This window comes from Mus caroli, unplaced genomic scaffold (assembly GCF_978045245.1).
Source record: "Mus caroli unplaced genomic scaffold, Mus_caroli_1 scaffold_1, whole genome shotgun sequence".
Classification (NCBI taxonomy): domain Eukaryota; kingdom Metazoa; phylum Chordata; class Mammalia; order Rodentia; family Muridae; genus Mus; species Mus caroli.
Window position 1 is genome coordinate 62,083,417 of NW_028227256.1, and position 15,933 is coordinate 62,099,349.

A 15,933-nucleotide genomic window follows, 5' to 3' on the forward strand; every position below is an offset into this window, starting at 1 on the left:
GAAGAGCAGCAGATGCTACTAAGCCCTGAGCCACTTTTTAGTCCCAGGGTAAATTTAAAAGCATGTGCAGATATATAGAGAAGTAAGATATTATAAGTTTTCAACAGTTGCTATATCTAAATGGACAGTATACAGGACTTTTTGTGGATTTAAATTTTTCTATAATGAGAGGGGAAAACTAATTTCTGGAATTTGAGATTTAAGTTTTAGTATGAGAAGTAGGGCTTTTAAATAACAATACATTAATTGAATTAACAGAATTTGACATTGCTTTTTTCTGACACAAATATAGAAACAAATTATATATATCTTGCCTATGGTGTAGTTTAGTTTTCTAAATAAAATATATTCTCTGCTTCCTGGCTGGAAGGGTGAATTTATTGGCTTGGAAATGAACTTGGAAAAAATTTTGTGGAATATTCACATAGAAGTTGTTAATGCAGCTGGGTAGTGGTGGTGCACGCCTTTAATCCCAGCACTTGGGAGGCACAGGCAGGCGGATTTCTGAGTTCAAGGCCAGCCTGGTCTACAGAGTGAGTTCTAGGACAGCCAGGACTACACAGAGAAACCCTGTCTGGAAAAACCAAAAAACCAAAAAAACAAAAACAAAAAAAACCAACAACAAAAAACCCAGAAAAAAGAAAGCAAAGAAGTTGTTAATGCACTGTGGTTTAATTTGCATAGCAGAAAGAACCGATCTGAACTGTGTTAAGAGGAAAGTTCATTTGTACAGTTTCACTTGTAGAAAAGTATTTAGATTTTTAAATGTTTTGAAAGCATTTGGAGTGTGTTCATCAGTTGTCTTATTGCAAAGATGTGATTTTAATAAGCTAGGAGCTTAAAAAAACCCAAAAACTGTGATTTTAAAACTTAACAAAAATTCCTTGAATTATTTCTTTATCTTTTGCCATATGAATTTATTTTATTGCATGTATCTTGTGCAGTTTTCTAATGTGCTTCTATAAAGTATCTTGCCTATAGATAGTCATTATTTGTGAAATAATGTAGTAATACATGAGGAAAGTGGTAAGTTATATAATGTTTTAAAGTTTATCATGCTAATTACTAAAGACCTTTGCTTTTTTTTTCCTTTTTTTTTCTTTTTTTAAAGGACCAAGAGAGAGCTAATTTTGAAACCATTTTGAGTGACCATGGTCCAGGAACATTGGTTTAGGTTTCTCCAGTTTACGTATTTCAACATGGAAGCAGTTTAATAATTTAGTTCTGTTTTGGCAACTTAAGGTCATTTGAAAACATATCTGTTAAAATGTCTGACATTTGAACCAAGGCAAATCATTTATGGTTCTATTGTCAATTTAAATCTCTTGAATATAGTTTAGTATGAAATTTATAAAATATATGTAAAAGTTTGCTGGACGGTAATATATTTTGTAGGAGTACCACACCCTTGTGGGGGTGTTCTGCTGCATAATTATGCTGACATATTGAAGTCATATGTCTCTCCTTCCTCTTCTCTGTTCTCTTCCTGGTTTGCAGAGTATTTGGTTTCTGACACTGGAGGACAGCAGCTCTCAATAAGTGATGCCTTCATCAAAGGTAATCTTAAAACAACTGTACTACTGGAAGTGATGTCTGCTTCTTGATATGGTGTGCTCGAGGTCTTAGCACATTGATTGACAGACAGTGCTAATGTATTTGATTATTTTGGTATCGTAGGAACATGATTTTAAATGTATAGAATGACTTTGGAGTATGTTGGAATTCAAGAATATATAGTTGGTCTTAGTTTGAGATGAGACCTTTAAAATAAAAGTGATTAAATATTTTTTAATCAACTTTGTGTCTTATTCTTTTGAAGGCATTATATAATAGTAAACATTGATGTACATATGGTCAAGGATTGCCTCACTGTTAGAGAGCTCATAGGTGAGCTCGTCACTGGGACTTGCTGTTTACTCTGTAGACTTGGGAAGAAAAGTAGGCAAAAGAGGGTAAAGCAAAAGAGGAGATCCATTGTCAATTTCATTGGGTCTAAAGAAGAGTAGATGAATACAAACCTCTCTTTTTATTTTGTTAAAATTTTTTTGAGTTTTTAAAAAAATTATATATTTTCTTTATTTACATTTCAAATGTTATCCCCTTTCTTGGTTTCCCCTCTGAAAACCCCCTATCCCTTCCCCCCTCCCCCTGCTCACCAACTCATCCACTCCTGCTTCCTGGTCCTGGCATTCCCCTATACTGGGGCATAGAACCTTCACAGGACCAAGGGCTCTGGGGGTACTGGTTAGTTCATATTGTTGTTCCTCCTATGGGGCTGCAAATACCTTTAGTTCTTTAGGGCCTTTCTCTAGCTCCTTCATTGGGAACACTGTGCTCAGTCCAATGGATGGCTGTGAGCATCCACTTCTGTATTTGTCTGCCAGAGCCTCTCTGGAGACAGCTCTATCAGCAAGCTCTTGTTGGCATCCACAATAGTGTCTGGGTTTGGTGATTGTATATGGGATGGATCCCCAGGTCGGGCAGTCTCTGAATGGTCATTCCTTCAGTCTCTGCTCTACATTTTGTCTCTGTAACTCCTTCCATGGGTATTTTGTTCCCCCTTCTAAGAAGGATTGAAGTATCCACACTTTGGTCTTCCTTCTTGAGTTTTATGTGTTTTGCAAATTGTATCTTGGATATTCCGAGCTTCTGGGCTAATATCCACTTATCAGTGAGTGCATATCATGTGAATTCTTTTGTGATTGGGTTACCTCACTCAGGATGATATCCTCCAGATCCATCCATTTGTCTACAAACCTTTCTTAACTTAAGTTGTGGAGGAGAAAAGGCAAAGGGAGAGAATGGTCTTTCTCTGGTCTTCTTAGTTCCTAGGGCTTTAGAAAAAGAGGAGGAGGGGCAAGTTGGAACAAGGGAGGCAGCTGCTCTGGCTGGGCAGGGATTCACCTCCTAACATCTGCTTTGACTAGAAGTTTATAATTGAATTGTAATTGAAAAGCGCCAGTCTTTTGCCTCTTGTACTATTACATGTGCTTAATAGAAGTTGATTTGCTTTAAAAGAAAAACAATTATGTTTCCTATCTCTTTCCATGTGTTCAATCATGTTCTATGATTATTTAATGAGCACATGTTTTGTAAAGCATTGTTATTTAACTTTTTTCATCCATTTCTATCTCTAATAATTTTTATTTATTTTTTTAAAGTCACTTATAGGTGTGTGTGTGTGTGTGTGTGTTTATGTGTATGTGAGTGGAGGCACCTGCAGAGACCAAAGGTTTGGATTCCCTGGAACTACAGTTATAGATAGTCGTAAGCTGTTTGATCTGGGAGCTGGGAACTGAACTCCAGTCTTCTGGAGAACAGCAAATGAGCTTAACTTATGAACCATTTCTCCAACCCCCAAGGCAACTTAGATCAGGCTGGCCTCAAATTCATAGAGATCTACTGCAGCCTTTACCCCCTGACTTCAGGGATTAAAGGTGTGCACCACCACACTCAATTATTTCACCCATTTAAAAAAATTAAAGACTTCAAAATCATATGTAGATTGTTTATTATGTTTTATTTAGTATAATTTCTTTGTAGTTTATTTTTTTTAGTTTCTTAAAATTTTGTTTTAAAGCCTATATTGTAAAATACAAGGAAGAGGATTGTGTAAAGTGACTTTATACTGTCATTTAGGACTGGGGTTGTCCATGAGAGTTTCTCTCTTGAGAGTTCAGGGCCCACGTGACTATGCTACTATTACCATTCAGATTTCAGATGAATGTGGTTTTCAATTTATACTTCTATGTGGTAAATTTGCATTCTTTGTAACTTTCTAAAACAGTGGCCCTTACCCTGTGGGTCTCAACCTCTTTGGGGGTCAAATAGCCCTTTTACAGGGGTCAGCTAAGACCATTGGAAAACTTAGATATTTACATTATGATTCATAGTAGTGCCAAAATTAGTTATGAGCTAGTAATGAAAATAACATGAGGAACTGTATTAAAGGGTCTCAGAAAAAGAAAAAAAAATGGGCCGCAGCATTAGGAAGGCTGAGACCCACTGCTTTAAAACAAGCAGGATTCAAAAACACCATTCTGTTTGTGTTTCAGGAGTCACTTTTGGCTGGAGAATCTTTGTTACTTAGGTTAAGTTACTTTTCATAATTGTTCTCAGATTTTGCCTGATGCTAGTTGTTTCTTGACTCCTCCATCATGCTGGGTCTCACACATGCTAGAGAAGTGCTCTACCTCATGCCCTGCTTCTATGTTTTAGTGTGTTGATGTATGTATACATGTATGATTGCATATTTATTTATTTATTTATTCTTCCGGGTGATTGCATATTTATTATGTATTTTAGTTGTGTGTTCATTAAAGGTCTTCACTGTTTTATAGCAATAATATACATTGGTCACCTTCTGAGATTTTTTTTTAAAGTATATGAGTAGATGGTATAAAATATGACAATGAAGTGATAACTTATTTTATGTTTAGAGTCCTTATTTAATCGACGAGTAGAGGAAAAATCCAAAGAGCTGCCTTTTACCCCTTTGGGCTGGCATCATAACAACCTGGAACTCTTGCGAGAGGAGAATGAGGAGAAGCAAGCCATGGAAAGGCTGCTGTAAGCACTAGAGTTTTATTTTTCTCTTAGAGTTTTTGTAATTTTCAGTGACTTGACTATATGCATAATTTCTCTTGCTTATAAAGTGGAAAATACTAATTTAAAGTCTAGTCTGAGTTCTGATGAAATATCTTATAAAGCAGAGTTCCAAACTGATTGTCTCCATTTTAATTTATGTGGTAAAATTTTATTTCAGCACTTTGAAGGTCATTTGTTAGTTTAAAGCTACTCACAGATTTTATTTATGCACAGAATTATTATGGTAAATAAAGATACATTGAAAGAATAAAATGGACATAGAAGATTTTGAATAATTGGAATGTTTATTTCTTTAAAAGTGCTTCTGTGTTATTATTATTAACTGTACAAACTTGTTTTTGTAATATTTTATAGTTCAGCTAATCATAACCACATGATGGCCCTACTCCAGCAATTGCTTCAAAACGAGTCATTGTCATCGTCTTGGAGGGACATCATTGTGTCACTAGTCTGCCAGGTTGTTCAGACAGTCCGACCTGACGTCAAGCACCAGGATGATGACATGGATATCCGTCAGTTTGTCCATATCAAGAAGGTGAGTTCTGCTACTGTTTGCTGCTGTTAGGAACTGCTGGGGCAGGTAATCTGAAAGGAGTATTACCATAAAGTTGTCTGCTCTGTCAACAATACAAATAGAGCTCTTGGTAGTCCTCATAGGAAGTGAGAGGGGCATGGAAAGAATGAGTTGGGTGTGTGGTGCGAGCCAAAATAAACAATTTCTTCCTTTTTTAATGCTGCTTCTTAGCATTTCATTTATGAGAAAGTCTGTTCTCATACATTACTATCACTGTCTTGAGGAAAAGCAGTGAGTAATTGCTTTGTTTAGATAATATTAACTTGGGAACGGCTGCTTTACCTGTAATATTTAATGTTAAAAATAGTGCTATAGACACCAGCTTATTTAGTCAGTGAGTATATAGAATAGCATATATGACTTAGAGAGTAGAGGGTAGGAACACAATCATGATGAGATGGATAATCATGAGGTGGAATGAATTATATTCTGGAACTTTCTGCTTTTAACTATATTAAAGAGGTTTAGACATAATAATAACCATCTGATGAAGTCTGGGTACATCACTGGTTTTAATTGTTTTCTTGTTTTATTAGATCCCAGGTGGAAAGAAATTTGATTCTGTGGTTGTCAATGGCTTTGTTTGTACCAAGAACATTGCACATAAAAAGGTAATAAGTTTGAGTTCTGCAGTGGAATTCAGTAGACCGTGGCTGTGTGCTAAACTCACAAGTTGGGATTTCTATTATGAAGGAAAAGGAGATGCTGAAGGGTACCTAGTCATATGGTTCATAGAGGTGAAAGTTCAGAGGTTCCAGGAAAAATCTGCCAGAGCTGGTGACGGGTCGGAATTTGAATAATGGGAATTCATAAGTCAGAAGAAGGAAGAGGGAGAGTTAGGTTTCCAGTCTAATAGAGGGCAAGGATACTGGTATCCTATCTCTATAGGCCTTGCCTCCAGGCAGGGTTTTTCTAAAAGTCAGCATTTCTTCAAATAGTTTAGTTTTCTACAATTGGTCTTCCTACCGAATTGGCATTATTGTTTTCTCACCAATTGTACTGACTGGTTTTGTGTGTCAAACTGAGAAAGTTATCACAGAGAAAGGAGCCTCCCTTGAGGAAATGCCTTTATGAGATCCAGCTGTAAGCCATTTTCTCAATTAGTGTTCAAGAGTGGGAGGGCCCATTGTGGGTGGTATCATCCCTGGGCTAGAGTAGTCTTGGGATCTATAAAAAGCAAGCTGAGCAAACCAGGGGAAGCAAGCCAGTAAGCAGCATTCCTCCATGGCTTCTGCATTCAATCCTACCTTCAGGTTACTGCCCTGTGTGAGTTCCTCTGGTGATGAACAGCAGTGTGGAAGTGTAAGCTGAATCAACCCTTTCCTCCCCACTTGCTTCTTAGTCATGATGTTTTGTGCAGAAATAGAAACCCTGACTAAGACACAAATTTTACCCCTACTCTCTGCCCCAAGGGCTCTTTTGAGCACTAGCACAAAGAGACGAAGTTAGGTTAAATATTGAATGTTAGGGAATCTTGAGATAGGAACTTCTAAGGGCTTTTAATTTCCTGGACACCTTGTTAAACACATGGCTCCCTAACCTTTTTAGACTGTCTGGTTCAGTGGGTTAAGGGAGTAGGAAAGGGTAGATGAGTGGGTGAAGGATCATAGTGTTGCATTTAAAGTGGGTATGGTGGATATTTCAGTGTCATCTGCTGGTTGTTATATTCAAATACATTTTTATTGATTCATTTTCTATGAGCCTTTTGCTCAGATGAATGTCTGTATACTATGTGTGCCTGATGTCATGGAGGTCAGAAAAGGGCAGCAGACGCCTTGGTCCTGGAGTTGCATCCAGATGGTTGTGTGCGGCCGTGGTGCTGGGAATTGGATGCCAAGTGCACTTACCTGCTGAGTTGTCTTTCTTAGCATCCTGATCTTCACAGTTTGAGAAACTGTAACACCATTCTTAGACCTTGCTCTACTTCACAATTTTCAAGGACACTACATAACACTAAGGAGTACATGGGGGTCTTGCTGCTGGAAAGTGAAGACAACCGCTTTAGTCTGAGAAACAGATTGTTGAAATGTTCTGTTTTAACTATTTTCTAAGTATAGACTAATACAATTGTCGCTCAGTTGTTGCAGGTTATTGGTTCCAGGGTCTCAAGGGAATGCTAAGATATGGGATGCTGAAGCGCGTATATAAGATGGCTTAGTGTTTAATTATAATCTATTGAATACTTTCTTGTAGACTTTAAATTATCTCTAGATGACTTACAATGGGTAGGATGTAAGTGTATAAATAGTTGTTTTGCTATATAGTTTATGGCTCTAATGAGTTTTAATGATAGAAAAAATAATTTGTACATGACTAGGACACACAGACTCTCCATTTTGCAAATATTTTTCTATATGTAGTAGGTCAAATCCAGGATGTGGAAATTATGGGTATGGAGGGCTGACTATAAGATATTCAGCCTTTAGAAAATTGTTAATGATCACTTTTAAATTATATGCTGGACGTTGCGTGAAATATAAAAAGGCATATCACGCTGTCACAGGCTAGGCATCAGCAGACAGGCTGGCCTGTTCTTGCCCAACAGACTGTCAGACTCAGAGCTCCAGAATCGCTCTCTCCTGGCTCTCTAAGTTGGCCTGCCCCATGCTTTCAAGTTCCTGAGGCTGGCTGGGGTGTACTCTTGCACACCAAGCTCTGAGGCAGTCCCTTTTCCTGAACCCAGTTGAGTCGCTGCAGGAAGGAAAACCCCACACAATCTTAGTTTAGAATCAACAGGGAACACAATTGTTGGGCAAAGAACCTAGAATCCTAATATGAAAACTAATCTATGTTAAATCCTTGAGTGGCAGATCCTGGTGGGTCACCTACAGCCTCTGGTTTCCTACATTCTGTCTGTCTCCCTTGTTCCCGCTGTCCAAAAGAGCTGTTTGGGTCTTCTCTCTTTCTCTGCTTGACCTGGAAGTCCCACTTACTTGCCCAGTGATTGGTCCCTTGTAATCTTTATTCATTAGGAGAAAGTTCTGCCACAGGTGATATTAAATGTTATTTCTCAGACATGGTCCAAAAATCACTGTGTTTATATATAGAATCCTGTAAATCAGGATATTATACTTTTAAGGTACAGTGTCAAGTCAAAATAAGTGAATTTTACCTAATTAAGACGAAGAATTAGTCAGATGGTGATTGCTCATATTTTTAATCCTAGTACTCAGGAGCTAGAGGCAAGTGGATTCTCTGAGTTTGAGGCCGCCCTGGTCTATAAACTGAGCTCCTCCCTATCTCAAAAAAGAAAACAAAATAAAACAGAAGGACTAAACATGTTATGACTTTTCAGGGGTTGATGAAAATCATGTGTAGAAGAGGTAGATATGTACCCATGAGTTATTGGTTTGCCTCACCGATCATATTTGGACATAGTCTTTAATTTTAGAGCCTCAAATACATTAGCCCACTTACTTGCTGTCCTCAGAACTGTTGGCCAGTCTGGGCTGTGTTAAGTTTGGTTAAACTGAAACCTTAATGGAAGGACATAAGCCGCTCTGCCTGTGGCTTTAGTCATAGTTGGAATGTTGGCAAGGATTTCTTTTTTTTTTTTTTTTTAAAGATTTATTTATTTATTATATGTAAGTACACTGAAGCTGTCTTCAGACACTCCAGAAGAGGGCGCCAGATCTCATTAGGGATGGTTGTTAGCCACCATGTGGTTGCTGGGATTTGAACTCTGGACCTTTGGAAGAGCAGTCGGGTGCTCTTACCCACTGAGCCGTCTCACCAGCCCCCAAGAATTTCTTTAACAGTAATTTTAGGTTTTCTCTTTTAACTTCACATTATCCATTGGGCTTGCTAACTTAGGATTGTTGGAGAATGTATTCCATTAGAATAATGTTCAAGTACCATTAATTTTTCTTCCTTTTTTACTTTTGAAGTTTAGAAAGACCAAAATATAGTCTCAAAGTTGTTGATCTAGAATGTGTGAATACTCTGGATATAATACCCACTGCCACCTATGCATATTATTTGTTCTTACAGTATGAGAAATTATAAAGCAAAAACATAATAAATAGTATAGAGGAAAAGATAAGAAAAAGTTGTTTTTAAAGAGCTTGCTTTGAAAAAAAAATTGAGAATTACCCAAAAGTAAAGTTTAGTAATAGAAATTATGAACAATATGATTTTAAATTGTGGTTAAAAGTCTATAAAGTGCAAATCTTTAACAAAACATTTTTTTTAGATGAATTCCTGTATTAAAAACCCCAAAATCCTTCTGTTGAAGTGTTCTATTGAGTATCTCTATAGAGAAGAAACTAAGTTTACCTGCATTGATCCTATTGTGCTTCAGGTAAGAATTTCTGGAGGAAATCATTTGATGAATGCTTACCTTCTGTGCTGCTTGCCACCTCTTAATTTCAAAAACTTTGTTATGTTTCAGAAATTAAATTATGCGAGCCATGTTTATGTTACACTTTAGAAAGTAGCTTACCCAAATCTCTTTCATCCATTTTTAAGGTTTCAGAGTGATGAAGGGAACATATGACTGAGAATGTGTGGAAGAGATGTGAAAATTCAACTTTCGGTTTACTTTGGGTTTCTCGTCTGTACTTTGGCCATTGCTTTACTGGGAGAGTTTCTCTAACTTCTTAGCTTACTGGGATCTCCCATTTTGTGATATAGACTCTCATTAATACCTGTTTCTAGAATAGACATAATTTATATGTAGTTGGCAAATAGAGGAAAAATGTAAGATAGTGGTTATATATTGGTTTCTTTGTGTTTTTCCTAAGCAAATGGCACTAGAATAATGGCTGTAAGTTATAACTTCAGAGTTTTTGCTGCACGGGCATGAGTTCTCTTAGCTCTGCTCTGTTTAAAGAAATGGTTACAAAGCTCTCTCCACAGAAAGATGTACTCTTAGCCAAGGCTGGCTCCTGGGAGCTTTACTGCCAGAGTGCCATCTCTATTCTTGCAGTTACAGTAATTTTTTTTAATTGAAATAGAATTAAATACATCACTTTCCCTTTTCCCTTTCCTCCCTCTGGCTCCTCTCAGCTACCTACTCTTGAACCTATCCCATGTCCCACCCATTGTCCTATTGATAGCCTTGTTACTTATGTGTGTATGAATGTATATGTATGTATAGTTATATATGATCTATATGGATATATATGAATGCATATATGAATGTATATGTATGCACAATTATATAATATATATGATGTATACACAAACACACATATGCAAACTGCTTAGTGTTTTTGTTATTGGTATATATATGATTCCAAGGCTGATCACTGCATTGGACAACCAGTAGTGGGGCTCATCCATGGAAAACCTGGAAAATGCTAATTCTCCTTCTTCTAACCGTCATTAGTTGCTTGTAGTTCTTTGTCTACGGGTGGGACCTCATGAAAATTTCCACCCTATGTTAACATGCCAGTGATATTGCCCCAAGTCTGCATGTAAATTTATTCTGTTTCATCTTCCCAGGGTAATCCATGTGTCCCGTCCCCACTAGACCCTAACCTCTAGCCCCTCTGGGTCTACAGATTGTAGCTTGGTTATCATTTAATGGCTAATATCCATTTATAAAAGAATATATACCATATTTATCTCTCTGGATCTGGGTTACCTCACTCAGGATGATTTTTTTCTAGTTCTATCTGTTGGCCTGCAAATTTCATGGTGTCATTTTTTAAACTACTAATACTCCATTATATAAATGTACCAAATTTTCTTTATTCACTCTTCGGTTGAGGGACATGTGGGTTGTTTCCAGTTTCTGGCTATTATAAATATAGCGTCTGTGAACATAGTTGAGAAAGTGTCTCCTTGTGATAGGACGGAGCATCCTTTGTGTGTATGCCCAAGAATACTGTAGCTGGGTCTTGAGGTAAATTGATTACCAGTTTTCTGAGGAACTGCCGTATTGATTTCCATAGTGGTTGTAAAAGTTTGCACTCCCAGCAGCAGTGGAGAAGTGTTCCTCTTTCTCCACATCCTCAACCAACATGTGCTGTCACCTGAGGTTTGGATCTTAGCCATTCTGATTGGTGTAAGGTGGGATCTCAGGGTCATTTTGATTTGTATTTCCCTGATCACTAAGGATGCTGAACATTTCTTTAAGTGCTTCTTGGCCATTAGAGATTCCTCTGCTGTGAAGTCTCTGTTTAGCTCTATATCCCATTTTTGACTGGGCTGTTTGGGTTTTTTTGGCAGTTAGGTTCTTGAATTCTTTATATATTTTGGATATTAGCTCTCTATTGGATGTGGGGTTTGTGAAGATTTTTTTTTTTTCCCAATCTGTACATTGCCGATTTGTCCTATTGACTATGTCCTTTGCCTTATATAAGCTGGGAGGTGAGAGACTTTCAGGACTCAAAGCGAGGGATCTTCGATGAAATGCCCAACAGTGAGAAGAGGGAACTCCAGTAGAAAGACAGGGCATCATGTGGAGGGATGGGGTTGCCATCCCACAGTCAAAAACTCTGATCCAGAATTCTAAAAGAATTGCAGGGACGAAAATTGCAGGGAGAAGAGACTGAGGGAAAGGAGGTCCAGTGACCAGCCCAACTTGGGATCCATCTCAAGGGAAGGCTCTAAGGCCTGATTAATGATAAAGGAACTTTGTGGTTGAATTAGGAAAAGGTTGGGAGAAGCTGAGGAGGAGAGCAACCCCACAGGAAGACCAGCAGTCTCAACTAACCCAGACCTCTGAGATCTCTCAGACACTGAGCCACCAACCAGGCAGCATACACTTGCTGGCCCAAGGCTCCCGACACATAGCCTGGTCTGGCCTCAGAGAGAGAAGATGTGCCTAACCCTTTAGAGACTTGAGGCCTCAGGGAGTGGGGAGGCTTTGTGGGGATCAGGGTAGGGGGAGAACATCCTCTTGGAGATGTGGGGAGGGTGACGAGGAGGAATAAGATAAGGAACTGTGGGAGGGCAGACCGGAAGTGGGGCAAAGACTGGACTGTAAAAAAATAAAAGTAATTAAAAAAATTTAAAAGAAATCAGAGAGACAACACTTACAATAGCCACAAATAATATAAAATATCACGTGGTAACTAAACAAGCAAGTAAGACCTGCATGATGAAAACTTCAAATCTTTGAAGAAAGAAATAGAAGACGATTTCAGAAGACGGAAAGATCTTCCACAATCATCGATGTTGGAATATCTTTTGTACCATCCCTTTACCTGAGGAAATGTCTACTCCTTTTTTTTTTTTTTTAAAGTTTATTTATTGTTATATGTAGGTACACTTAACTGTCTTCAGACATCCCAGAAGAGGGCATCAGATCTCATTACGGATGGTTGTGAGCCATGTGGTTGCTGGAATTTGAACTCAGGGCCTTCGAAAAAGCAGTCAGTGCTCTTAACCGCTGAGTCATCTCTCCAGTCCTGAAATGTCTACTCATAATGTTGCAATGTGTTTGTTGGCATATATTTCTTCTATAATTTTATTTTCATATTCTTCTCTGATCTTGTTGAAAATATTTTCTGGGTCTTTGAACTGGTATTTCTTTCCGTCCTTTATTCCTATTATTCTTTGGTTTGGTCTTTTCATAGTTCCCAGATTTCCTGGATAATTTGTATCAGGGTTATTTTAGATTTAACATTTTCTTTCTCCAGTGTATCTTTGGTGCCTGAGAGAGATTCTCTCTTCCATTTCTTGTATTCTGTTGAGGAAGCTTGCCTCTGTAGTTAATGTTAATATTCCTAAATTTTTAGTTTCCAAAGTTCCCTCAGTTTGTGTTTCCTTTATTGCTTCTATTCTGACCTTCAACTGTTTGCATTTTCTTGGATTTCTTTAAGGAATTTATTCATTTCCTCTTTAAAGATCTCTTACCATCTTCATGTAGTTGGTTTTGATGGCTTTCTTGTGCTTCTGTTATGTAGGAATATTCAGAGCCTGCTCTGGAAGGTTCTAGTGGAGACATATTGCCCTAGCTGTTACTGTGTTTTTATACTGTCATCTAGGCATCTGGGCTTGGGATGATTATATAGGTCTAGGTTCTGATTTCTGCGTTTGTCTTTGTTGGGTAGATGTTTTGTTCCTTGGTTTCTGTTTCTTTGGAGGATTTTTTGGAGAGTGATTGATAGCCATGTTTTGCCTGTTTTACTGGTCTGTTCAGTTGGTGTGTTCACAGAGAGTGGTTGCTGGTAGTGGAGGCTGGGTTACTGGGTTGAGTTGGGGGAAATAAGGTTGAGGGAAAGGGTTTTTGTGATCCTTCAGAGACTGGGTCAAAGAGGAAAGGGAGACCACAGCAGCTTTCCAGCTACAGAGTTGGGGATAAGACTAGGGGGATAGGGTCTCAGGAGTAGTTGGAGAGGTGTGAGTCTGCCCTCAGCCTACTTGTTGCCGTGGGAAGAATGGCCTTAGATCTGAATTTGCATCACTTTCAGGTGTTAGTGTTTTTGTTTGTCTTAATTTGCAATGGCTTTTTTCCTCCTATGAATGGTATTATAGTTTGTGATCATTCAAAATATATGGTATTTAGGAATATAAGTAGCATATACATGGAAACACGCTACCAGAAATACTTAGGAAAACATACTTTTTATATTCGTAGTCATATTTTTTCCAGCAGGATAGAAGCAATCACTTTGTATTTCATTCCATAGATAGGAGCTAACAAAACACAGTTGTAGTCTAAGACAAAATGCTTTTTCAAATTTTCTGCATTAGTTAATGAATTTATTTCCTGGAGTTCTTGTTCTCTTATGCTTTCTGCTATTATCATTAAAAATGGAAGATCTTGTTTAGATTTAGGTCAGCATTTCTGGATATGATGGAGTATGGTTTTCAGTGAAGAACCTAAGAGGAACAAGGGGAAACATAGTTACTATTGCTCCTCAGGCTTACACTGTTCTGTGTATATCATCCCTGATCTTGTGGTTTTATAGATGATATTAGCATACTTTCATAGAATTAGATCATATTGAGTATAAGATGTTACTTGGTTGTAGAGTTGTTAAATTGTATAAAATTGTGCCTTGTTGGATTTCATGAACCATGGTATTTGAAATCTATACATATTCCAATATCACAATTATTCACAATTTTCTGAATCTGGTTATCAAACTTGTTTTTATATGAGTCATGGTTTGGGCACATCTGTAGTTAACAACATGATTTAATACTGATAATATGAGACATTTTGTTCATCTGTGTTTTCAAACTTTTTTTTTAAAACCATTAATGCCAGTTCTGTTAAATTTCTTAGCTTGAAAGAAAAATATCAGCTAATTTGTTATTTCTTTTTCTCTTTCCCCTTTCCCATCTGCTTCTTCTGTCTTTCCTACCATGACCAAGTATAAAATAATCAGGGAAGAAACAAATGTAGTCAGAAAAAGGATGAGAAGCAAGGGACAGGATATAATTAGGTTGTGATGTCATTTATACTCCATATTATTGGTCTGTAGTTCTCTAAGTGGAACTTGATGGTCTTTCTTGGATGAGCAAGAACCAGACTGGGAGGAAGTTTATTTGTCAAAATTGTACCAGAAGCAGACTGTGTGTGTGTGTGTGTGTGTGTGTGTGTGTGTGTGTGTGTGAGAGAGAGAGAGAGAGAGAGAGAGAGACAGACAGACAGACAGACAGACAGACATAAAACCTTATATAGCCTGGGCTGCCCTGGACTTGTATAGGTATGACTTAACCACGTTTGGTTTCAGAATAATTCTGTTTTATTGGAGCTGCACAAAGAAAATAATTACAGATGTCCTTAAATTAAATTTTAGTAAGCAGATTAGGAAATTAATGTACTTCAAGAAAAATAAAGGGAGAAATTGAGAATGTATAGTTGCTATTTCTCCCTCACCAAGTGTCTACAGCAGGCTGTAGATTGTTAGGGCCTGAAAATCTTTCAAAATAAAATTTATTAGAGGGTGAAACTTTTCCTAAAACTTTTAAGTAAAATGTATACTTGAGAACTATAATTAAAATTTTGTGTTGCATTTGAATTTGTTACAGACTTATTTGTGAATGAAGAACTATAGACTGAATATTGATATTAATAGTCAGGCTGTCATGATACTTTAATATGTCAGAACTTGAATTATACCAGGTTTTGTATTTCTGGTTTATCTTACTTAGGAAAGGGAATTCTTGAAGAATTATGTTCAACGAATAGTTGATGTTCGACCCACATTGGTTCTTGTTGAGAAAACCGTGTCTCGGATTGCTCAGGACATGTTACTGGAACATGGCATTACTCTGGTCATTAATGTAAAGTCAGTGAGTGTTCGTTGTTTTTACTCATTTATAAAATCATGGCTTTTAAATTAATATGCATGTATGGTAGGTATGCAGCAATATTTTTATTTGATGTAGCACTTACGTTGAAGTGGGACCCAGGTGTAGTAGCTACATTATTACAACTGTGGACTCACACTGGAAGACAGAAGACAGTGTAACTTAACTGCCATAGACCACCCCAGTCGGGTATGTGGGTCCCTGGAATGGGGGATCCTTGAAGCTACGTGGGTAAGGATTTGGTGGTGACAAACAGAAACAAACGCAGAGGCAGTTTGAATCTGAGTGTATTTTACAGCTCTCAAGCAGGGGATTTTACACATTAAAAAACCAAACATTACATCTCTTAGAAACTATATCCAGTGAGTCTATCACAGATACCAACAAAAATCATTTGGCACAGTAAAGCACAAAAATCATCCAGGCATTACAACTCTGAAACTATATATTTAGTGAATCACAAATAGAACAGGTAACATCATTATAAATCATCAAAATGTAAAATTCTAAAAGGATGTATTCAGTGGGGGCTGTCA

At 37.5% G+C, this 15,933-nt stretch overlaps 1 protein-coding gene across 7 annotated transcripts in view; it reads left to right on the top strand.

The window, feature by feature from the left end:
• The window catches only part of Pikfyve (phosphoinositide kinase, FYVE-type zinc finger containing), a 98,812-nt gene that overhangs the window by 49,686 nt on the left and 33,193 nt on the right, over nt 1-15,933 (top strand). For all 7 annotated transcript variants that reach the window (XM_029476086.2, XM_029476064.2, XM_029476091.2 and 4 more), the window contains 6 exons: nt 1,498-1,557; nt 4,440-4,569; nt 4,963-5,143; nt 5,719-5,793; nt 9,375-9,482; nt 15,239-15,379. In XM_029476086.2, the coding sequence (XP_029331946.1) occupies nt 1,498-1,557; nt 4,440-4,569; nt 4,963-5,143; nt 5,719-5,793; nt 9,375-9,482; nt 15,239-15,379 (695 nt within the window). The remainder of the gene's footprint in view (nt 1-1,497; nt 1,558-4,439; nt 4,570-4,962; nt 5,144-5,718; nt 5,794-9,374; nt 9,483-15,238; nt 15,380-15,933) is intronic.